General features: G+C 42.8%; 1 protein-coding gene across 3 annotated transcripts in view; it reads left to right on the top strand.

Moving 5' to 3' along the window:
• The window catches only part of CDK5RAP1 (CDK5 regulatory subunit associated protein 1), a 41,194-nt gene that overhangs the window by 13,147 nt on the left and 3,729 nt on the right, over positions 1-24,318 (top strand). For all 3 annotated transcript variants that reach the window (XR_008496084.2, XM_054467082.2, XM_054467083.2), the window contains exons 7-12: positions 1,352-1,472; positions 7,433-7,663; positions 12,923-13,020; positions 14,441-14,496; positions 16,219-16,349; positions 19,852-20,001. Coding sequence is in view for 2 of the 3 variants with exons in the window: in XM_054467082.2 (XP_054323057.1) it covers positions 1,352-1,472; positions 7,433-7,663; positions 12,923-13,020; positions 14,441-14,496; positions 16,219-16,349; positions 19,852-20,001 (787 nt within the window). In the remaining variant the exon portion in view is untranslated. The remainder of the gene's footprint in view (positions 1-1,351; positions 1,473-7,432; positions 7,664-12,922; positions 13,021-14,440; positions 14,497-16,218; positions 16,350-19,851; positions 20,002-24,318) is intronic.

The following is a 24,318-nucleotide window of genomic DNA, read 5'->3' as shown; positions in this document are numbered from 1 at the left end:
CTAATTTTTTTTTGAATTTTTACAGAAATAGGGTCTCACTATATTGCCCAGGCTGGTCTCAAACTCCTGAGCTTGGGTGATCCTCCCGCCTCAGTCTTCCAAAATCCTGGGATTATAAGGGTGAGCCACTGCGCCTGGCCATGACATTAAATTTTCTGTAACAGAGGTTGCCAAATAGCTTACTACCTCTTTTTGTAAATAAGGTTTTATTGGAATACAAGCATGCCCATTTATTCACATATTGCCTCTGGCTGCTTTTGCCACTAAAGCAAGGTTAAATAGTTGGGACAGAGACTATAGCCTGCTAAGTCTCAAATATTTACTATCGGGTTTTTTTTTTTTTTACAGAAAAGTTTGTCAACCTCTGTTTATTTTAATGGCTATATAATATTCTCTTGTTGGAATGCTTAGTAAAAATAATCGCTAACATTTATTACATAATTCTTCAGTGAATGTCTTTGATACATAGCAGTAATTATTTCCTTCAGATAGATTGAGGCTTTCACATACAGGATGTGAATTAAAGAGAGTGATTTAACTTAGATACCTAACAGTTGGATTAGGAAGGCGTGAAAAATGTAGAATTCTGTGTTTTAAATCCAGGGTCTCCTTGCCCTATATGCACACATATGCACACACTTTATAATATTTATTTTTTTCTGGTCTGGATGTAAAAAGTTCAGATAATATACTCATAAAAACAGTAGGTACAAACATATTCAGGCTGTCTGGAAAAAAGAATTTAAAAACAGTAGAGGGGCCAGGTGCGGTGGCTCACGCCTGTAATCCCAGCACTTTGGGAGGCTGAGGTGGGTGGATCACGAGGTCAAGAGATCGAGACCATCCTGGCCAACATGGAGAAATCCCGTCTCTACTAAAAATACAAAAATTAGCCAGGCGTGGTGGTGGGCGCCTGTAGTCCCAGCTACTTGGGAGGCTGAGGCAGGAGAATCACTTGAACCTGGGAGGTGGAGGTTGCAGTGAGCCAAGATTGTGCCACTGCACTCCAGCCTGGCGACAGAGTGAGACGCCGTCTCAAACAAAACAAAACAAAAAAACAGTAGAAAGTCCAAGTGTGGTAAGTGTGTATTCTAGCCCCTCACCGCTGTGCTTCCTCAGGCTAGTCACTGTCCCACTGGTTATAGTTTGGTTTATATTCTGTGATTAGATACCAATTTTTAAAGATAAAAAAGGTCTACTTTAGTGCTTAGATCTTAGATTGGTCCAGTGTGAGCATTGTGGCAAGAGGATTCAGAGCCAAAGAATAATGCTATTGAAGCTGAGACCTGCTCCTTGGGTCACACCAGCACACCCTGCTACTGTTACTAAGTTCTGGTACTTTCTTCTCCAGGTCGATCATGCGAGGCTGTGACAACATGTGTAGCTACTGCATTGTTCCTTTCACCCGGGGCAGGGAGAGGAGTCGGCCTATTGCCTCCATTCTAGAGGAAGTGAAGAAGCTTTCTGAGCAGGTGAAGAGTTCTCTAGGCTTTCTTGCTGTGAACATGTTTGGGGGAGGATGAGGATAACCTTTGTAGTTTTGAGCCTATGCTGTCTCTGACTTATTGAAGTTTAGGACCATGCCTGGCCAGAAAGAACCACTTGGGTGTACATCATTGGTTTGTTGCCCACAAATTACAGAGCTCCACTATGGAGGCAGCATGGTGGATGGAGAGGGCATGGGATTACAGTCAGGTGATGGAGTGTGAATTCTGGCTTGGTTCCTAGGCATGTCAATTTAACTGTCGTCGTAATGCAGTTTCCTCATCTATGAAAAGAGAATAAAAGAATACCTTGCTTGCAGGGTTATTAGAAGGATTGGAGGAAAAGTTTTTAAATTACCTGGCACATAGCTAAGTTTTCGAGGAATTATGAATTTGTCTCTTCCAGGAAAAACTCCCAGATTTATTGTTCATTTTATCACTGTGCCAGCTCACTAGTTGAGGGACAGAATAGATGAGGGGAGTAAGGCAGATCAGAAGCCACAGGGGAGATCTGCTCCTCTTTCTCCCACTGGGAGCTGGTCCTCAGATTTTGAGGAGGTCTTTTCCTTAGCCCCAGGCCTGAATCTGCTACCCCTGCAGAAGAGGACAATAGGTGGGAATATGGTGGCTTTTCCTAACAGTGGTGTCTCCCTGCTTCCTTACTTGTTTGGCTCAGGAATCATGGGAGAGGGCCAGGGTAGCCCCTGCCCCAGTTCTTTTTTTATTTTTTATTTTTGATACGGGCTTTCACTCTGTCACCCAAGCTGGAATACGGTGGTGTGGTCAGAGCTCACTGCCACGTCACCTGCCTGGACTCAAGCAGTTCTCCCACTTCAGCCTCCCAAGTAGCTGGGATCACAGGTAGGTGCCACCACGCCCAGTGAATTTTTAAATTATTTGTAGAGATGAGGTCTCACTATGTTGCCCAGGCTGGTCTAGAACTCCTGGGATCAAGTAATCGTACTGTCTTGGCCTCCCAAAGTGCTGGGATTACAGTCATGAGCCACTGTGCCTGGCCTCCCTGCTCTAGTTCTAAGTCACCAGTTTGCTCTCATCCTCACATTCTGGCAGTGCTGTCTTCTCTTGCCCTACCCCCAGATAATCAGTTCCCTGATTTGGCCCCTAGCTGCTCCCCTGCTCTGTGAGGCATTCTCCATACCCCACTTCTCCAAGTGCTTCCTGGTCTAAAGTTGTCTCCTTCCTCTCCCCTTCCAGCTCTCCCTCAGTACCAAAACTCACTCTTTCAGGATAGAGACATTCTGTTTAAATAGATTGAGATGGTGACAAAACTCCCCAACCTTTCTAGGCCATTTGCCTATAAAAGAAGGAACTTAATAACATTAAAGTGAATCTTAGTGAATTCAAGGCCATAGACTTGTGGAAAATTAAGATTTTACTTGTATTTTAAAGTATCTGTTAGTCACTTAATGATTTTGCTTGTTTAGTAATTTTTAAAGATTTTTTCGTTCATTTAGATTTTTTAAACTACAGTTGCAAAGAGTATAGAATATTGTACCTTTAACAGAATGTCCATTTATTCATTCAAACAATGGTTGTCTATTGGAAGTCTTCTAAATAAACAACTTTTATAAAAAGTCTTTTTAATCTTTTTATATGAAAAATACTTAAATATACTGAAAAGAGGGAATAGTATAATGACCCCTCTGCCCCAGCTAACAATCACCTAAATTTAACAATTGTTGCATTTTGCCATATTTGTTTCATTTACTTTTATTTTTTATTTTTTTTTGGCTGGAGTGTAGTGGTATGATCTTGGCTCACTGCAGCCTCCACCTCCCAGATTCAAGTGATTCTCCTGCCTTATCCTCCTGAGTAGCTGGGATTATAGGTGCCTGGCACCACACCCGGCTATTTTTTTTTTTTTTTTTTTTTTTGAGACAGAGTTTTTCTCTTATTACCCAGGCTGGAGTGCAATGGTGTGATCTCGGCTCACCACAACCTCCGCCTCCCGGGTTCAAACGATTCTCCTGCCTCAGCCTCCCGAGTAGCTGGGATTATAGGCATGCGCCACCACGCCTGGCTAATTTTGTATTTTTTAAGTAGAGGCGGGGTTTCTCCATGTTGTTCAGGCTGGTCTCGATCTCTTGACCTCAGGTGATCCTCCTGCCTCGGCCTCCCAAAGTATTGGGATTACAGGTGAGAGCCACTGCGCCTGGCTTAATTTTTGTATTTTTAATAGAGACAGCGTTTCACCATGTTAGGCTGGTCTCAAACTCCTGATCTCAAGTGATCCACCCGCCTCGGCCTCCCAAAGTGCTGGGATTACAGATGTGAGCCCACCACGCCTGGCCTCATTTATTTTTTTCTTATTGAAAACGTATTTCAAAGTAGAGCATGTCATTTCATCCTTAAGAATGCATCTCTAAAAAATAAGGATATTTTCTTTTTTAAAAATTTAAAAATCTTTTTATTACTTACTTACTTATTTATTTTTGAGATGGAGTTTTGCTCTTTTTGCCCAGGCTGGAGTGCAATGGCACAATCTTGGCTCACCACAACCTCCGCCTCCCAGGTTCAAGTGATTCTCCTGCCTCAGCCTCCCAAGTAGCTGGGATTACAGATGTGCACCACTACACCCAGCTAATTTTGTATTTTTAGTAGATATGGGGTTTCACCATGTTGGCCAGGCTAGTCTCAAACTCCTAACCTCAGGTAATTCACCCAGCTCAGCCTCCCAAAGGGCTGGGATTACAGGTATGAGCCACTGTGCCTGGCCTATTTATTTATTTACTTATTTATTTATTTTGAGACAGAGTCTTGTTCTGTTGCCCAGGCTGGAGTGCAGTGTTATGATCTTGGCTCACTGCAACCTCTGCCCCTGGGACTCAAGTGATCCTCCTGCCTCAGCCTCCTGAGTAGCTGGGATTATAGGCACGCACCACCATGTGCTGCTAAAGAATATTTTTATTTTATTTTATTTATTTATTGAGAGACGGAATTTTGCTCTTTTTGCCCATGCTGGAGTACAATGGCACGATCTCAGCTCACTGCAACCTCCGCCTCCTGGGTTCATGTGATTCTTCTGCTTCAGCCTCCTGAGTAACTGGGACTGCAGGCATGCGCCACCATACTCAGCTCATTTTTGTATTTTTAGTAGAGACGGGGTTTCACCATGTTGGGCAGGCTGGTCTCGAACTCCTGACCTCAGGTGATCTACCCGCCTTGGCCTCCTAAACTGCTAGGATTACAGGCATGAGCCACCGTGCCTGGCCAAAAATATTTTTAATACCATTAGTTCTTCCAGTAAGATTAACAAAAATTGCTAAATACTGTCTCATTCCAGTTCATCCTTATTTGGAGTTCCCCAATTGTTCCTTAAGTCATTCTGCATTTGGTTTGTATGTCTTTTTATATATGTGTGTGTATTTTACTTAGTTTTATATCCTACTTTTTAATAAACTTTTTGTTTTGGAATGACTTTACATTTATAGGAAAGTTGCAAAGAGAGTTTCCTCAAGCGTTGCCATCTTTCTTTGGTACATTTTTTGGTGCTGTAATCCCAGCACTTTGGGAGGCCAAGGCAGGAAGGTGCCTTGAGCGTAGGAGTTCAAGACCAGCCTGGGCAACACAGGGAGCTGCTGTCTCTATTACAAAACAAACAAAGCAAAAACTAAGAGATTAATATTGGTATGTTACTATTAACTCTCTTCAGACTTTATTTGGATTTTGCCAGTTTCTCCACTAATGTCTTATTTCGTTTCCAGGATCCAATCCAGGATCCACATTGCATTTAGTATATCCTGCTTTTTAGATTAACAGTATGTCACGACTTATACAAATAAATAGCCTTTATGGAGACTGGAGTTATGACAACTAAATGCATTGCATGGTCCTCGATTGGGATTCTGATCAGGGAAAAAAATGTTATAAAGAACATTATTTGGGCCTGGTATGGTGGCTCACACCTGTAATCCTAGCATTTTGGGAGGCCGTGGTGTGCAGATTGCCTGAGCTCCAGAGTTTGAGACTAGCCTGGGCAGCTTGGCAAAACCTGTCTCTACTAAAAAATACAAAAAGTTAGCCTGGCGTGGTGACACACGCCTGTAGTCCCAGCTACTCAGGAGGCTGAAGCAGGAGAATCGCTTGAACCTGGGAGGCGGAGATTGCAGTGAGCCAAGATCGCGCTAGTGGACTCCAGCCTGGGCAACAGAGTGAGACTTTGTCTCAAAAAACAAAAATAACAACAACAACAACAACAAAACATTATTTGGACTATTGGTAACATCTGATTTATAGAAAGTAGATTAGATAATAGTATCAGGACAATTATTGATAATTGTCCTGAAATTATATAGGAGAATGCCCTTGTTTTTAGGAAATATATACTAAAATATTTGGGAGTAAAAGAGTATGATATCTGCGACTTTTTCTCAGAAGGCTTAAAAAAAATGTCATGTGTGTTGAGAGAGTGTATATGAGTATCTGAATGTGAATGATAAACAAATGGGGTGCAGTGTTAACATTTGATGAATTTGGGCAAAGAGTATATGGGAATTCTTTTAATATTGCAGTTTGTCTGTAAATTGAAATTATGTCAAAATAAAGTTACAAAACAAGTCTTTTTTAGCAACCATTATTTGTGAAACTTTATAATATAATATTTCTATTTTTTGAGATGGAGTCTCGCTCTGTTGCCCAGGCTGGAGTGCAGTGGCATGGTCTCGGCTCACTGCAGCCTCTGCCTCCCGGGTTCAAGCGATTCTCCTGCCTCACCCTCCTTAGTAGCTGGGATTAGGTGCCTGCCACCACGCCCAGCTAATTTTTTGTATTTTTAGTAGAGACAGGGTTTCACTATGTTAGCCAGGCTGGTCTGAACTCCTGACCTTGTGATCTGCCCACCTTGGCCTCCCAAAGTGCTGGGATTTCAGGAGGGAGCCACTGCACCTGGTCTATAATATAAATTTTCAAACAGACAAATAGAAAGACTAGTATAATAGAAAAACGTGATTATTAACATTTTGTCATACACCTATCTCCATGCACCCATACATGTATTTTTTCTGAACCATTTGAAGTAATTTGTAGACCTCAGGACACTTGCCCCTAGATACTTCAGTATGTATCTCCTATGAGTAACAATTTTTCTCTTCATAACCATGATATCATTGTCATATGTATGAAAATCAATAGTTATTTAAGGCAGACACTTTGGGAGGCTGAGGTGGGAGGATTGCTTGAGTTTAGGAGTTTAAAACCAGTCTGTGCAACATGGTGAAATCCCATCTCTACAAAAGTAAAAAAAAGTAGTCCCAGCTACTTGGGAGGCTGAGGCAGGAGGATTGTTTAAGCCTGGGAGGTTGAGGCTGCAGTGAGCTATGATCGTGCTGCTGCACTCCAGCCTGGGCAACAGAGGGAGACCCTTTCTCAAGAAGAAGAAGAAGAAAAAAATCTAAAACAGCTCTTTTATTTTGTTGTTGTTGTTGTTTGCTTTAAATGATGCATTAACTTTTTGAAGAGATCAGACATGAGTCTCCTTTGTCTGATTTTTACCTCATGTTGTCATTTAATATATCTCCCTGAATTCTGGTAACTGGAAGTTAGGTGTAAAAGCTTGATTAGTTTAGGTTAAATATTTTTGGTGAGAATACTTTATATAGTCATGGTGTATAACATTCAAATGACAGATCTATCATAAATTAACCATTATTGTGGATTATTGAGTTTGTTTCCAGTTTTGATTCTAAATAATGTTTTGAAGATTAATTTTTATATAAGGCTTTATTATGAAGTTTAGGTCTTTAGGTAAGATGTCTAAGCTTGAAATTATTCGGTTATAGACACAACACATTTATAGGTGACTCTTGGTAGGTTTGATTTTTCTTTTGTTTAAAACAGAAGATTTGTTAATTTCAGCTAATTTTTAATTAGTGTTTTTTTATGAAGCTACCCAAAAGTTTTAAAATTCCAATATATTTTCCCGTGTTTAGGGGCTGAAAGAAGTCACACTTCTTGGTCAGAATGTTAATAGTTTTCGGGACAATTCAGAGGTCCAGTTCAACAATGCAGTGCCTACCAATCTCAGCCGTGGCTTTACCACCAACTATAAAACCAAGCAAGGAGGACTTCGTTTTGCTCATCTTCTGGATCAGGTCTCCAGAGTAGATCCTGAAATGAGGATCCGTTTTACCTCTCCCCATCCCAAGGATTTTCCCGATGAGGTGAGTGTCAGGTTAGCTGTGACAAACTGATATTAGTATTCTTGAGCATGCCAAAGGCTGGACCCAGTAGGGATGCAGCAGAGACCTGGAGTCCTGCTTAGGGATCCTGTGGGGTATTGCTGCATCACCCTCTGGATCTGCTGGTCCTTGGAAGATTTGAAGTCCGCTAGTGGCTGGGCATGGGGCTTACACCAATAATCTCAACACTTGGAGAGGCTGAGGCAGGTGGATTGCTTGAGCTCAGGAGTTGGAAACCAGCCTGGGCAACATGGCGAAACCCCGTCTCTACTGCAAATACAAAAAATTAGCCGGGTGGGGTGGCATACGACTGTAGTTCCAACTACTTGAGAGACTGAGGTGGCATATGACTGTAGTTCCAGCTACTTAGGAGACTGAGGTGGGAGAATCACATGAGCCCAGGAAGTCAAGGCTGCAGTGAGCCGAGATCGCACCACTGCACTCCATCCTGGGTGAGATAGCGAGACTCTGTCTCGAAAAAGAAGTCTGCCAAGGTGGGAGCGGAGGTAGGACTGATATTCAGCAGGAGGTTAAGACCACCTGCGGGACTGTGAGGGCTATACAGAGAGGATTTGTTACAAAGTGGGCAGCTGAGTGGTAATAATGGTGGTGGGGCGGTAATGGTGGTGTGGGGCGGACAGGAAGGAGGTGATGTGGTGCTCTGGGAAACAGTCCAGACTTTCGCCTCAGACAGACCCGGGTTCAAATCTCAGCTTTTCCACTGCTTTACCAGTGAGCATGTGATGTTTTCAACTTTTCATCTTTATCTGTAAAATGGGGTTAATAAGGGGTTAACAGTTACCTCCTGCTTTGGATTGTTGTGAAATAGATACAAAGGCATACCTTGTTTTATTGCACTCTACAGATATTATGGAGTTATTTTTAACAAATGGAAGGTTTGTGGCAACTCTGAATAACTCTGTCAGCACCATTTTTCCAACAGCATGTGCTTACTTCATGTCTCTGTGTCATAGTTTGGTAATTTTTGCAATATTTCAAACTTCATTATTATTATGTCTGTTATGGTGATCTGTGATCAGTGCTATTTAATGTTATTCTTAAAATTGTTTCGGGACACCATGAGCCACACCCACATAAGACAGTGACCTAAATTGGTAAATGGTGTGTGTGTTCTGACTGCTCCACAGATGGCCATTCCCCCATCTCTCTCCCTTTCCTCAGGCCTCCCTATTCCCTGAGACACAACAATATTGAAATTGGGCCATTTAATCACCCTACAATGGCCTCTAAAGTGCTCAAGTGAAGGGAAGGGTTGCATGGCTCTCACTTGAAATCAAAAGCCAGAAATGTTTAAGCTTACTGAGGAAATCGTGTTGAAAGCTGAGCTAGGCTGAAAGCTAGACCTCTTATGTCAGCCAGCCAAGTTGTAAATGCAAAGGAAAAGTTCATGAAGGAAATTAAAAATACTACTCCACTGAACACATGAATGATAAGAAAACAGCCTTTTTGGCCGGGTGTGGTGGCTCACAGGCCGGGCACAGTGACTCACACCTTTAATCCCAGCACTTTGGAAGGCCAAGGTGGGTGGATCACCTGAGGTCAGGAGTTCTACACCAGCCTAGCCAACATGGCAAAACGCTGTCTCTACTAAAAATAGAAAAATTAGCTGGGTTTGGTCGTGCAGACCTGTAATCCTAGCTGCTTGGGAGGCTGAGGCAGGAGAATTGCTTGAACCTGGGAGGCAGAGATTGCAGTGAGCCGAGATTATGCCACTGCATTCCAGCCTGGGCAATAGCGTGAGACTCCATCTCAAAAAAAACAAAAACAAAAACAAAAACCCCCAAAAAACCACTAACAACAAAACCCAGCCTTTTTGCTGATATGGAGAAAGCTTTAGTAATCTAGAGAGAAGATCAAAGAAGCCGCAGCACTGCCTTAAGCCAAAGCCTAATCCAGAGCAAGGCCTTACCTCTCTTCAGTTCTCTGAAGGCCAAGATAGGTGAGGAAGCTGAAGAAGAAACGTTTGAAGCTAGCAGAGGTTGACTTACAAGGTTTGAGGGAAGAAGCCATCTCTCTAACTTCAAAGTGCAAGGGGAAGCCATAGTGCTGATGTAGAAGCTGTGCAAGTTATCCAGAAGATTTAGCTAAGATCAATGATGAAGGTGGTTCTACTAAACAACAGATTTGCAGTGTAAATGAACAGTCTTCTATTGGAAGAAGATGTCATCTGGGACTTCCATAGCTAGAGAAGAGAAATCAGTGCCATTCTTCAAAGCTTCAAAGGACAGGCTGACTGTGTCTCGTTTCCTTTTAAAAAAATTAGAGGTGGGGTCTTGCTGTATTGCCCAGGCTGGTCTTGAACACCTGACCTCAAGCAGTTCTCCCACCTAGGCCTCTCAAAGTGCTGGGATCACAGGCGTGAGCCACTGCGCCCAGCCAGACTCTCTTGTTAGGGGCCAAGGCAGCTGGTGACTTTAAGTTGAAGCCAGTGCTGATTTGCCATTCTGAAAATCCTAGGGCCCTTAAGAATGATGCTAAAGAGGATGTTACTTCCTCCACCGAAGTCGTGAGCCCCTCAAAATCATCCATGAATGTTGAAATCAGTGTCTTCCAAACTCCTATTAATGTTGACATTTCGACCTCTTCCCATGAATCATTAATGTTCTTAATGGCATCTAGAATGATGAATTCTTTCTAGAATGTTTTCAGTTTACTCTGCCCAGTTCCATCACAGAAGTCACTATCTATGACAGCTATAGCTTTATGAAATATATTTCTTAAATAATAAGAATTGATCTTATATAAACTAAAAATTAAAATAATAGGGCTTGAAAGTTGAAATTACTCCTTGATCCATGGGCTGCAAAATGGATATTGTGTTAGCAGGCATAAAAACAACACTAATAATCTCCTTGTACATCTCTTTCAGAGCTCTGGGATGACTAGGTGCATTGTCAATGAACAGTCATATTTAGAAAGGAATCTTTTTTCCTAAGCAGTAGGTCTCAACAGTGAGCTTAAAATATTCAGTGGTGGCTCATCCCTATAATCCCAGCACTTTGGGAGGTTAAGGCAGGAGAATCACTTGAGCCTGCAAGTTGGACACCAGCCCGGGCAACGTAACAACTTTATAGTTTTTATTTTTTTTTTAATTTTTATTTTTCTTCGAGACTGAGTCTTGCTCTGTCACACAGGCTGGAGTGCGGTGGTGCGATCTCAGCTCACTGCAACCTCTGCCTCCCAGGTTCAAGCAATTCTCCTGCCTTGCCTCCCAAGTAGCTGGGACTACAGGCACGCACCACCATGCCTGGCTAATTTTTGTATTCTTAGTAGAGACTTAGTAGAGATGTTGGCCAGGCTGGTCTCGAACTCTTGACCTTGTGATCCACGCGCCTTGGCCTCCTAAAGTGCTGGGATTACAGGCGTGAGCCACTGCACCCGGCCCTATAATTTTTAAATAAAAAAATTAGCTGGGCATGGTGGCACATGCCTGTCGTCATAGTTACTTGGGAGGCCGGAACAGGAGAATCGCTTGGCCTAGGAGTTCAAGGTTGGGGTGAGCTACAGTTTCATTGCACTCTAGCGAGGATGATAGAGTGAGACCCTATCTCAATATATTAAAAAAAATAAATATAATGAAATTAAGGTATGTACATTGTTTTCACTTAATAGACTGCAGTATAGAGTAAATATAACTTTTATTTGCACTGGGAAACCAAAAAGTTTGTGTCACTCCCTTTATTGCAATATTTTTGTCATTGTGGTGATCTGGAACCGAACCTGTGATATCTCTGAGGTATGCCTATATTGTGTCAAAGGTACTTAGCACAGTGCCTGGCATGGAGTAGGTAGCGCACATCTGAAACCTTTTTTTGGAGGTTTTTTGTTTCAGTGAAAAGTCTTTCTTTTGGCCCCCACTTTCATCTTTTTTCGTCTGGATTGTCTTCTTATTGAGTTGTAAAAGTTCTTTACATATCCTTTATTTTTTTGACCACTGCAAAGGAGCCTTTCTTGCAATGGAGGAGAGAGACTGGACTCTGTTCTCTTTATGTTTTCTTTTCTTTTCTTTTTCCTTTTTTTTTTTTTTTTTTGAGCTGTTTGGAGTTTCGCTCTGTCACCCAGGCAAGAGCGCAGTGGTGTGATCTGGCCTCACTGCAACCTCTGCCTCCTGGGTTCAAGTGATTCTCCTGCCTCAGCCTCCTGAGTAGCTGGGATTACAGGTGCACACCACCATGTCCAGCTAATTTTTGTATTTTTAGTAGAGACGGGGTTTTACCATGTTGGCCAGGCTGGTCTCGAACTGCTGACCTCAAATGATTTGCCCACCTCAGCCTCCCAAAGTGCTGGGATTGCAAGTGTGAGCCACCGCGCCCAGCCTCTTTATGTATTCTTGATTCAAATCCTTTGTCAATATGTTTTCAAATATTTTCCCCTAGTATCAGTTTTTTGATGGTATATATTTTTTTCCTTTTTTCTTCTTTTAAAAATTAAAAAAAAAAAATAGACCCAAGGTCTTTCTATGTTGTCCAGGCTGGTCTTGAACTCTTGGCCTCAAGCAATCCTCCTGCCTTGGCCTCCCAAAGTGCTGGGATTACAGAGGTGAGTCATGACACCTGACCTGATGGTATCTTTAAAAGTGACTAGTTTGGGCTGGGCATGGTGGCTCACGCCTGTAATCCCCGCACTTTGGGAGGCTGAGGCAGGCGGATCACTTGAGGTCAGTATTTCTAGCCCAGCCTGGGCAACATCATCTCTACTAAAAATACAAAAGTTAGCCAGGTGTGGTGGTTTGCGCCTGTAATCCCTGCTACTGGGGAGGCTGAGGCAGGAGAATCGCTTGAACCCAGGAGACAGAGGTTGCAGTGAGTGGAGATGGCACCACTGTACTCCAGCCTGGGCGACGGAGTGATACTCTGTCTCAAAAAAAAGAAAGTGACTACTTTGTAAGCTAGATGAAAGAAGTGCCATTTTTTTCCTACTTTGCCTGCCGACCCTAGTGTCAGCACTACCTGTATTCAGCTCCATGGCTTTAATCTGACCTCTGCTTACTTTCTTCTCTCTACTCTTTGAAAGCAGAGATGCCATCAGGTGAAATGTCTGGGACAGATAGAACGGGGCTGGAACAAAAGTTAGGGAATAGGTGATTTTGTGTGTCTGGTTTAATTAACCTCTTAATTATGTGAAAATTGACCTTGGAGGATACATAGTAAGAGCAGTGTTGCTTTCTGTAAGGTTCTTTGGTGAGATTGTGATTAACTATAATGTGTTCTGTTTCATCAGGTTCTGCAGCTGATTCATGAGAGAGAGAACATCTGTAAACAGATCCACCTGCCAGCCCAGAGTGGAAGCAGCCGTGTGTTGGAGGCCATGCGGAGGGGGTCAGACTTGCTTGGAGAGGGGGCAGCCCCCACTTTTCCATGTTTCCTTAATGACCGGTGTCTTCGTTGCCAAGAACCTAGCGTAGTGTGTGGCACAAAGCAGCTGCTCAGTAAATATTTATTGTATGACTAAGCCACTAGGCACTGGAGTTTGCTTCTGCTCACTTCATAAGCAAAGGCTAAGGACTGGTCACCCATTTTCGCTGTTTAGTTTAAAAAGCATAAATATTTACTGAGCAGCTACCGTGTGACAGTAAGTATTTATTGTATGACTAAGCCATGGGGCACTGGAGCTTGCTTCACTAACTCCATAACATAGGCTAAGGACTGGGTCACCCATTTTCACTGTTTAGTATGTTTTTTTTTTTTTTAAATTAAGCACCTATGGTGTGGCACACTCTGAGATTTTAATTCTTTAATGTTAACATTAAGGTTTTGTTACATCTTGGAATTTAAATGTCGCTCTCTGTGTTCACTTTCTTTGAGAATAATAAGTATTACACAGATGAGACTGAAGGGAGAATCTGTCCCAAGGCAAGCTGTATGGAATTAGTGCTTTGTCTTGTTTTCCACAGGGCATAGTGTTTTAAGGTCCTCTAAAATGTTTAATCTGTCTAGATTTATTAGTTAAATAAAAAAAGCTATTTAGAATAGTTTATGCTGGCCAGGCACTGTGGCTTCTGCCTGAATCCAAGCACTTTGGGAGGCCGAGGTGGGCAGATTGCCTGAGCTCAGTAGTTTGAGAATAGACCAGCTTGGGCAACATCGGAAACCCAGTCTTTACACACACACACACACCTGGGCAACATGGCGAAACCCAGTCTCTACACACACAAACACACACACACACACACACACACCTGGGCAACATGGTGAAACCCAGTCCCTATAAACACACACATGCACACACCTGGGCAACATGGTGAAACCCAGCCCCTACACACACACACACACACACACACACACACACACACCTGGGCAACATGGCGAAACCCACTCTCTCTACACACACACACATATGCACACACACACACTAGCTGGGTGTGGTGGCGCACATCTGTGGTCCTAGTTACTCAAGAGGCTGAGGTGGAAGGATCACTTGAGCCCAGGAGTTTGAGTTGCAGTAAACCGAGATTGTGCCATTGCACTCCAGCCTGAGAGACAGAGCGAGACTCTGTCTCAAAAAAAAAAAAAAAAAAAAATAGTTTATGTCCTTAAATAAAAATTCACAGGCTCTAGATTAGATTAGAAGATACAGCTTGGATCAAAAGGGCTCTTTTGGATACTTTAATTTACTCGTGTGCCCTGCCATGTGGATGAGAAGTGATTACATGTGGGAATTCATAGTGTTATCTTTTTATAGCATTCATTTAAAAAGGTTGGATTTATGTAGGCCTTTTCCTTTTGTTCTTTATTGCAGATATTCAAGAGAAGCTTATGTGGAGTTAGTTCACCATGTTAGAGAATCTATTCCAGGTACATTTAAGAAACTCATTCTGCTGAGCATGTTACTCTACCAGTGACCAGCCTTGTGGTTAGATACAGGCAACTGTCAACACCTTTGGCATTTCCTTGTGACACAATTTCATACCTTTTGTGCTCTTCTTCTTTGTCTTTCTCTCTCCTTGTATTCTTTCTTTTATGTCTTTCTGATTTTTTGTTGTCTTAGTCCTGCTGGAAATACTTAGGTGGGGATCACCTTGTGGCCTCAAGGCTATAGAGATTCCTTTTCTATGGTCTTTGTATTTCTGGACATAGAGGAAAGACCTTATCTTATCTTGTAAGGTGGCAAAGTTATGTCTAAATTAGTTCTGATTTGAGAACAATTGATATCTTTTAAAATGTGTACTTTTTCTAACTAGCTTTATGGCAACTTATTACTGTAAATTTTAGAGATAATTCCTTTTGTATTATCTTATTCCATATTCCCCTTCTCTGGCCCCTTCCTCCTAATAAAATACTCTGTAGTCTTTTAGTTTAGATTTGGTTGAGGGTGTATACATTTTTCCTCAAATTTCTAATTATTACAACTTTTTTTTTAATTTGAGACAGAATCTTGCTCTATTGCCCAGGCTAGAGTACAGTGGTGCAATCTCGGCTCACTGCAGCTTCTGCCTGCCAGGTTCAAGCGATTCTCGTGCCTCAGCCTCCCAAGTAGCCGGGACTACAGGCAACCATGCCCAGCTAATTTTTGTATTTTTTTGTAGAGATGGGGTTTCACCATGTTGCCCAGGCTGGTCCCGAACTCCTGACCTCAAGTGATCTGCCCGCCTCAGCCTGCCAAAGTGGTGGGATTACAGGCATGAGCCACTGCACCTGGCCTAATTATTTTAACTTTTATGCACAAATACTTTCGTTTTGATGGGGCAGGGTAATGCAGAGGCTAGGTATGTGGCTATGGGTCAAGCTCCACTGTTACAGGCTGTGTGATAGCAGATAAGAGACTTCATTTCTGTGGGATGCAGCTTTCTCATCTGTAAAATGGAGTTAATAGTACTCACCTCATTGGGTCATTGGAATAATTTTTTTTGGGGGGATAGGTTATCATTCTGTCACCCAGGCTGGAATGCAGTGGCATGAACACAGTTCCCTGCAGCCTTGACCTCCCTGGGCTCAGGTGATCCTCATACCTCAGCCTCCTGAGTAGCTGGGACTACACTTGAATACCACCCTGCCTGGCTAATTTTTGTATTTTTTGTAGAGATGAGATTTTGCCATGTTGGCCAGGCTGGTCTTGAACTCCTGACCTCAAGTGATCCACCCACCTTGGCCTCTCAAAGTGCTGGGATTACAGGGGTGAGCTACCGCACCCAACCGCTACTACTGTCTTAGATGACCATTGTATCAAACCAAATTCAGAAATATATTTTTGTATGAAGCACCACAAGGTTTTCACTGGTAAGAGGACTGATATGAAAATGTGGACTCCCTACTGTGTCCCTAAATGCAGCATTGGAAGTGGAGATACCTTTTCTAGTGCTTAGGGGAAATGTAGGCCAAGAAGCTGGTCTCTGTCATGGAATGCTGTGGATGAACAGGCCTATCCCGTCTTACTCTGTAGTATTTTGTTTTACTTATGAGTAGTCCTAGGGAGGACCTTACAGTTGCTATGCCTCCCTTGTAATCCACATATGCTGAAGGCCTCCCTTGAAGGTAAACAGCAGGCAGTGGCCTGTCATCCTTTGCTGTGTGTCACAGGTGTGAGCCTCAGCAGCGACTTCATTGCTGGCTTTTGTGGTGAGACGGAGGAAGATCACATTCAGACAGTCTCTTTGCTCCGGGAAGTTCAGTACAACATGGGCTTCCTCTTTGCCTACAGCATGAGACAGGTGAGCCCTGGGGTTGGGGAGGACTGACATCATTCCTGACCAGTTTGGGGGTGATTTGAGAGAACTGGGCAGAAAAGAGAGTGGTGGCAAGGCAGTCCTTGAGAAACCACAGGCTCTTACGATTCACTTCCGTTCATTTTTCTAGTCCACTCTGTCTACTCTTTGAAATAGTTCAGCAATTTGATGATACATGATTACTGTGCCAGTATTCCTCTTCATTAAAACATTTTAAAATTATGTTTAGATTGTTTACAATTTGAATATGGAAGGAGAAAACCTTTTCTTTACAAGAAACCTAAAATTGTTTCTTAACATGCAGAACTCCTTTTTGGTCTGCAGATGTGATTTATTTTACCGGGGCCCCTGGTCATCTTCCCAGCCATCCTCAGTGATTCCTAATTTCTGTTTTCCTAGGCAAGTGAACTCACTTGGAGGCTTCCCAGGAAACAAAGCAGATTCCCAGGCAAAGCAGAAGGAGATTAGGAAAGAAGGAGAGATTAGTGCACTTTTCCTGCAGAGAAGGATAGTCCTGGTTGGCTGTCATTTTCTTGATTGTAGGCGTGGATTTGCATGGTTCACTCCTCATTCCCTCAGTCACCTTTGTGGCAATGTGCTTGTGTTTGGGCAGGAGGTTGAAGGCCCCCTGTGGCCAGGGGGCTCAGAGAAGCTGGCTGACGAATGACTGAACCCATGACTTTATTGTCATTGTTACTGAGCTGCCATCAACCAAACTAATTTTTTTGTTTTTTTAAGAGGCAGTGTCTTTCTGTGCTGTCCAGGTTGGTCTCAAACTCCTGGCTCAGGCAGTCCTTTCACCATGCTCTCTCAAAGTGCTGAGATTACAGGCGTGAGTCATGACACCTCAACTAATTCGTTTTAAAGCCACTGTGTAGTGTTCTGTGGGCAACGTAACTGTGCCAAAGTATGTATCATATTCACGTATCTTTTAGTGTTTTGGAGAGATGAAGCTTCAGAGGAGCTGTTAGTTTCTGTTTTGCTTCTTTTTTTTTGAGATGGAGTCTCAGTCTTGCTCTGTCACCCAGGCTGGAGTGCAGTTGTGTGATCTCGGCTCACTGCAAGCTCTGCCTCCTGGGTTCATGTCATTCTCCTGCCTCAGCCTCCCAAGTAGCTGGGACTACAGGCACCCGCCACCACGCCCGGCTAATTTTTTGTATTTTTAGTAGAGATGGGGTTTCACCGCATTAGCCAGGATGGTCTCCATCTCCTGACCTCGTGATCTGCCCGCCTCGGCTTCCCAAAGTGCTGGGATTACAGGCGTGAGCCACCGTGCCCGACCCCTTCTATTTTGCTTCTTTTCCATGGACATCACAAATATGCAAGAGAAATTCTTTTTTTTTTTTTTTTTTGAGACAGAGTCTCGCTCTGTCGCCAGGCTGGAGGGCAGTGGCGTGATCTTGGCTCACAGCAACCTCCGCCTCCTGGGTTCAAGCAATCCTCCTGCCTCAGCCTCCCGAGTAGCTGGGATTACTGGTGCATGCCACCACACCTGGCTAATTTTTGTATTTTTTAGTAGAGACAGGGTTTTACCCTGTTGGCCAGGATGGTCTTGATCTCTCGACCTCGTGATCCACCCACCTCAGCCTCCCAAGAGAAATTCTTTTTTTTTAATTTTTTGAGACGGAGTCTTGCTCTTGTTGCCCAGGCTGAAGTGCAATGGCACGATCTCAGCTCACCACAACCTCCACCTTCCGGGTTCAAGTTTTTCTCCTGCCTCAGCCTTCCAAGTAGCTAGGATTATAGGCATGTGCCACCACGCCCGGCTAATTTTGTATTTTTAGTAGAGACGGGGTTTCTCCATGTTGGTCAGGTGGGTCTCAAACTCCCGACCTCAGGTGATCCACCACCTTGGCCTCCTAAAGTACTGGGATTACAGGCATGAGCCACTGTGCCCGGCCTGAGAAATTCTTTTTAATACTAGGATTGGTAGAGGTGGGAGGATCACTTAAGCCCAGGAGTTTGAGACCAACCTGGGTAACATAGGGAGACCCTTCTCTACCAAAAAAAAAAAAAATTAGCCAAGTGTGGTGGCACATGCCTGTGATCCCAGCTATTTGGGAGGCTGAAGTGGGAGGATCACTTGAGCCTGGGAGGTTGAAGCTGTGGTGATCCAGGATTGTGCCACTGCACTCCAGTTTGGCAACAGAGTGAGACCCTGTCTCAAAAAAGAAAAAAAAAAAAATCCTAGGGATGGGAAATGGGTTTTCAGCTTGTGGCAGAAGCATCCTATGGTCAGTGAATATGAATGTTCACTTTGGGACCTAATTCCTAAGTTAGGGTTAAGGTTATAGGAACTTAATCAACAACATAGTGGATGAGAGCAAGCACTCAAATTGTGCCTCTGCTGCTTAATAACTATGTGACATTGGGCAAATGTCTTGGTTTCCAACATTAGTACCAACCTCATAGGGTTGTTCTGGGGATTAAGTAAGATAATATGTTTAAAGCAGTTATAATTGTGTTTCATGCATAGTAAATGCACAACAGAGGTAAGTTATTGTTGTTAGTAGTAAGACAGAATGGAGTAAACTCTGCAATATTTTTAGGATTCTCCATTTTCCTCTGTGGATACTTCTCTTCAAGGTAGATTGGTTTGAATGTCCAGACTTTGGTATATAGATATTCCTTTTATTCCATACTTTTGTCTAGCTCAGTGGTTCTCCAGCTGTACTGAGCATGAGCTCATGTCTTGAAGATATAATACACACTGTGGTTTTGGATGATTTAAAGGTGTTTTAAGGATGAATTCCCTTTTTTCTTTTGGACTAGGTAATACATGCTTGTGGTATAAAATTCAAAAGGTTAAGTGCTGTCCATGAGTAGTTCTTCCTTCTTCCCAGGTTGCCTAGTTTTTTAGTTCCTTCCCTGAAGGCAACCACTCTTAGCAATTTCTTTTGTAACTTCCTGGGGATATTTCATGCATTTATAAGCATGCCTGTATGTATTCTGTCTACACTAAAGTTATATTATATGTGTTGATCTGTACTTTGCTTATTTCAAGTAACAGTAGATTTTGGAGAACAATCCACATTAGTACATATAGAACTATCATTCTGTTTAACAGCTGCACAATATTCCATTGTATAGATAAACCATAATTTCTGTGACTACTTGTCTATTGAAACATTTAGGCTGCATTGCATCTTACGTCTTTATAAATAGTGCTGCTGAGTAACCTAGTATATGTGAGTCATTTGGTATATGTACAAGTGTAACGTTAGGATAAATATCAAGGGTAATTTTGAGTCTATGATTTTAATGTGCTAAATTTAGAATTTAACCCTTGCAAAAATGTGACTCCACTACATTTTTATCTTGGAATGCTCCCAGAGCCAGAGAAACCTCTTGCCTCTGCCTTGGGTTTCTGTACATATGTCTGTTACTTGTAGGTAGAATGAACATGGTCCCCCTCTGTGCATTAAGAATAGATTCTACAAGTCCTTGGTGACCTCCATCTTCTCTCTCTTTTTTTTTTTTTTAATAGAAGACACGGGCATATCATAGGCTGAAGGACGATGTTCCGAAAGAGGTAAAATTAAGACGTTTGGAGGAACTTATCACTGTCTTCCGAGAAGAAGCAACAAAAGCCAATCAGACCTCTGTGGGCTGTACCCAGTTGGTGCTAGTGGAAGGGGTGAGGCCATATGTGTGTGTGTTATGTTGTTTTTTATGTTTCAGAACCTTAGATCTTTGATTTTTTTTCCTCATTATGTTGCCTAGGCTGGACTCAAACTGCTGGGCTCAAGTGATTCTCCTGCCTCAGCCTCCCAAGTAGCTGGGACTACAGGCTGATGTTTTAAATCAAAGTTTTTGTAGTTTTCAGTATACAGATTTTGTCCCTGTTTTGTTAGATTTACACCTAAGTATTTCTTTTCTCTTTTTGAGACAGAGTCTCACTCTTTTGCCCAGGCTGGAGTGCTGTGGCACAATCTTGGCCCACTGCAACCTCTGCTTCCCAGGTTCAAGCGATTCTCTTGTCTCTGCCTCCCGAGTAGCTGGGATTACAGGTGTGTGTCACCATGCCTGGCTAATTTTTGTATTTTTTTAGTAGAGACGGGGTTTCATTATGTTGGCCAGGCTGGTCTCGAAGTTATCTGCCCACCTCAGCCTCCTGAAGTGCTAGGATTATGGGCATGAGCCACCATGCCTGGCCTTTTTTTTTTTTTGAGATAGAGTCTCACTCTTTCACTTAGGCTGGAGTGCAGTGGCATGATCTTGGCTTACTGCAACCTCTGTCTCCCAGGCTCAAGCAATTCTCCTGCCTCAGCCTCCAGAGTAGCTGGGATTGCAGGCACCTACTACCACACCCAGCTAATTTTTGTATTTTTAGTAGAGACGGGATTTCACCATGTTGGCCAGGCTGGTCTCAAACTCCTGACGTCAGGTGTTCCACCTACCTCGGCCTCCCAAAGAGCTGGGATTACAGGTGTGAGCCACCGCTCTCGACCACAAAGCTCTTTCTTATACATCCAACATAGCCATTACTTACTTGGGGCTAGAGAATAAATGAGTTTTTCAAGCTAGCAGTTGGAGTCGTTGCTTTCCCTTAGAGGAGACTTTCTTTCCTCCAGACATGGCCAGTTTAAAACGCTAAGTTGCTATGTGCAGAGTGGCAGAAAAGATTATAATGGCTCACATCACACAGCATTTACTGTCTGCCAGGAACTGCGCACTTTATGGCCATCAGCACAGAGTGCCACCACTGTCCTTGGAGAAAGGTGCTGTTACTAGCTCCCTTTTGTGCATGAGGGTACTGAGCTCAGAGACAGAGCATAACTTCCCTAAGGTTACACAGCTAGTGTGTGGCAGAGTCAGAATTTGATACAGCTCTCTCTCCAGAGTCTATAATCACCCTGCCTTTTTTTTTTTTTTTTTTTTTTTACATTATAGAGAATTTTAAACATATAGATATAGAGGCTGAGTGCAGTGGCTCATGCCTGTAATCCCAGCACTTTGCGGGGCCAAGGTGGGTAGATCACTTGAGGTCAGGAGTTCGAGATCAGCCTGGCCAACATGGTGAATCCCCATCTCTACTAAAAATACAAAAATTAGTTGGGTATGGTGGTGCACACCTGTAGTCCCAGCTACTCAGGAGGCTGAGATGGGAGAATTGCTTGAACCTGGAGGCGGAGGTTGCATTGAGCTGAGATCGGGCCATTGCACTCCAGCCTGGGCAACAGAGTGAGACTCTGTTTCAAAAAAACCCAAATAAACAAAAAAAACATATAGAGAGTAGTATAATGAATGCTGGCATACCTATTAGCCAGCCTCAACAAATGCCAATACTGCTGGGCGTGGTGGCTCAAGCCTGTGATCCTAGCACTTTGGAAGGCCAAGGCTGGAGGATTGCGTGAGCCCAGAAGTTCAAGACCAGCTTAGGCAACATGGTGAAACCTAATCTCTACCAATTAAATAAAAAATAAAAATTAGTCAGGTAGTCAGGTATGGTGGCGCACACCTGTAGTCACAGCTACTTGAGAAGCTGATGTGAGAAGACTGCGTGAACCCAGGAGGTCGAGGGTGCAGTAAGATGAGATTGTGCCACTTTACTCCAGCCTGGGTGACACAGCGAGAGTCTGTATCAAAAAAAAAAAAGGAGGCCGGGCACGGTGGCTCATGCCTGGACTCCCACCACTTTGGAAGGCTGAGGCGGGTGGATCACCTGAAGTTGGGAGTTGGAGACCAGCCTGACCAACATGGAGAAACCCCGTCTCTATTAAAGATACAAAATTAGCTGGGCATGGTGGCACATGCCTGTAATCCCAGCTACTTGGGAGGCTGAGGCAAGAGAATGGCTTGAACCTGGGAGGCAGAGGTTGTGGTGAGCCGAGATCATGCCATTGTACTCTAGCCTGGGCAACAAAAGTGAAACTCCGTCTCAAAAAAAAAAGCCAAAAAATAGTTGTCAATACTTGACTAATCTTGTTTCATTTCCACTGCTCCTGGTGGGTGATTTTAAAGCAAGTATAAGATATCTCTTCAGGCCAGGCGCAGTGGCTTACGTCTGTAATCCCAGCACTTTGGGAGGCTGAGGCGGGTGGGTCATGAGGTCAGGAGTTCAGGACCAGCCTGGCCAAGATGGTGAAACCCTGTCTCTACTAAAAATACAAAAATTAGCCAAGTGTGGTGGCAGGCACCTGTAATCCCAGTTACTTGGGAGGCTGAGGCAGAGAATTGCTTGAACCTGGGAGGCAGAGGTTGCAGTGAGCCAAGATCGTGCCACTGCACTCCAACCTGGGTCACACAGCGAGACTCCATCTCAAAAAAGAAAAAAAAAGATATTTCTTCAGTAAATATTTCAGTATATATGTCTAGAAGATAAGGACTTTAAAAAAATTATAAACAAAATGCTATTATCATACCTGACAATAACTGATAAAAATGTCTTAATATTCTTTTTAGATTTCCAAAGCACTTCCAATTTTCTTAATATTACCAAATATTTGCTCAGTGTTCTAATTTCCCTGTTTGTCTCATGAATGTTCTTTTACACTTGGTTTTTTTCAAGTCATAGAACCTGAAATCTCAATTTAATTGATTTTATTATTTATTTTTTATATTTTTTGAGACAAAGTCTCTCATTCTGTCTCCTGACTGGAGTGTGGTGGTGTAATGATAGCTCACTGTAACCTTGAACTCCTTGGGCTCACGTGACCCTCCTGCTTCAGCCTCCCGAGTAGCTGGTACTACAATGTGTACAACCACGCCTGGCTAATGTTTCAGATTTTTTGTAGAGATGGGGTTTTGCTCTGTTGCCCAGGTTGGTCTCAAACTCCTTGCCTCATGCAATCCTCCTACCTCAGCCTCCCAAAGTTCTGGGATTACAGGCATGAGCCACTGCAGTGGCCTGAACTCTCTTTTTTTAAAAAAAAATTATTGTAAAACAACTGCAAACCCATAGATAAGTTCCAAATGTATTATAAAGAACTTTTTTTCCCCTTGAATCATTTCAGAGTAACTTGCTGCCCTGATGTCCCCAAACCCCCAAATACTGTAATGTTTATCTTGTACAAACAGGGACATTCTCCTAGATAACTGTAGTACAACTATGAAAATCAGGAAATTAACCTTGTTAGATTACTACCATCCAATCCTGAGACCCCATGTAAGTTTCTCCAGTTGTCTTCGAACTGTCCTTTATAGGAAAAGGATTTGGTTTAGTATCATATGTTGCATTTAGCTGTCATGTCTTTCTAGTCTCCTTTAGTCTAGGATGGTTCCTCATTATTTCTTTGACTTCCATGACCTTGACACTTAAAGATTACAGGCCAGTTATTTTGTAGATTGTCCATAATTTGATGTATTTTCATGATAAGATTCAGGTTATGCATTCTTTGGCAGGAATACCAGAGAGAGGATGTTGTATTCTAATTGTATCCTATGAGGTGGCATACAATTTTGATTTGTCTCATTACTGATGATGTTAACTTTGAAAACATGGAAGATACTGTCTGCCAGCCTTCTTGACTGTAAAGTTACTCTTTCCTTTTGTAACTAGTAAGTATTTTGTAGGGAATAGTAGAGCCTCTAAATCTCAGCTGAAGGTTGTTTCCCTAAAGCGGTATTCATTTAAAGACTGAACTCCTTCCGTGTCTTTGATTACTTAAGAATATAGCACGTTGTCAGAGCTTGATTTTCTAATGGCAGATTATGTGCCCTTTGGATTCTCTTTGGCCCATTATTTTAACCCCAAACTGGGTACCACTCAGTATGTATAATGTAAGATTCTTATAGTGATATACTTCTGTCCCTTCCTCCTCCTTTTGTGCTATTGTTACAGAGTTTTACTTTTTTATCCTTAAATCATTGTTATTTTTGCTTTAAACAATTATCGTTTAAAGGAACTTTAAAAAATGAGAGAAAGTCTGTATTTACCCACTCATTTACTATTTCTGGCATTCTTCATCCCTTGTGTACGTTCCTGTTTCCACCGGGCATCGTTTTTTTTGTG

The sequence above is a fragment of the Pongo pygmaeus genome, chromosome 21 (assembly GCF_028885625.2).
Source record: "Pongo pygmaeus isolate AG05252 chromosome 21, NHGRI_mPonPyg2-v2.0_pri, whole genome shotgun sequence".
In the NCBI taxonomy this organism is placed as follows: Eukaryota; Metazoa; Chordata; class Mammalia; order Primates; family Hominidae; genus Pongo; species Pongo pygmaeus.
Note: the sequence above shows the minus strand (reverse complement) of the source record. Positions and strands in the feature narration are given on the sequence as shown.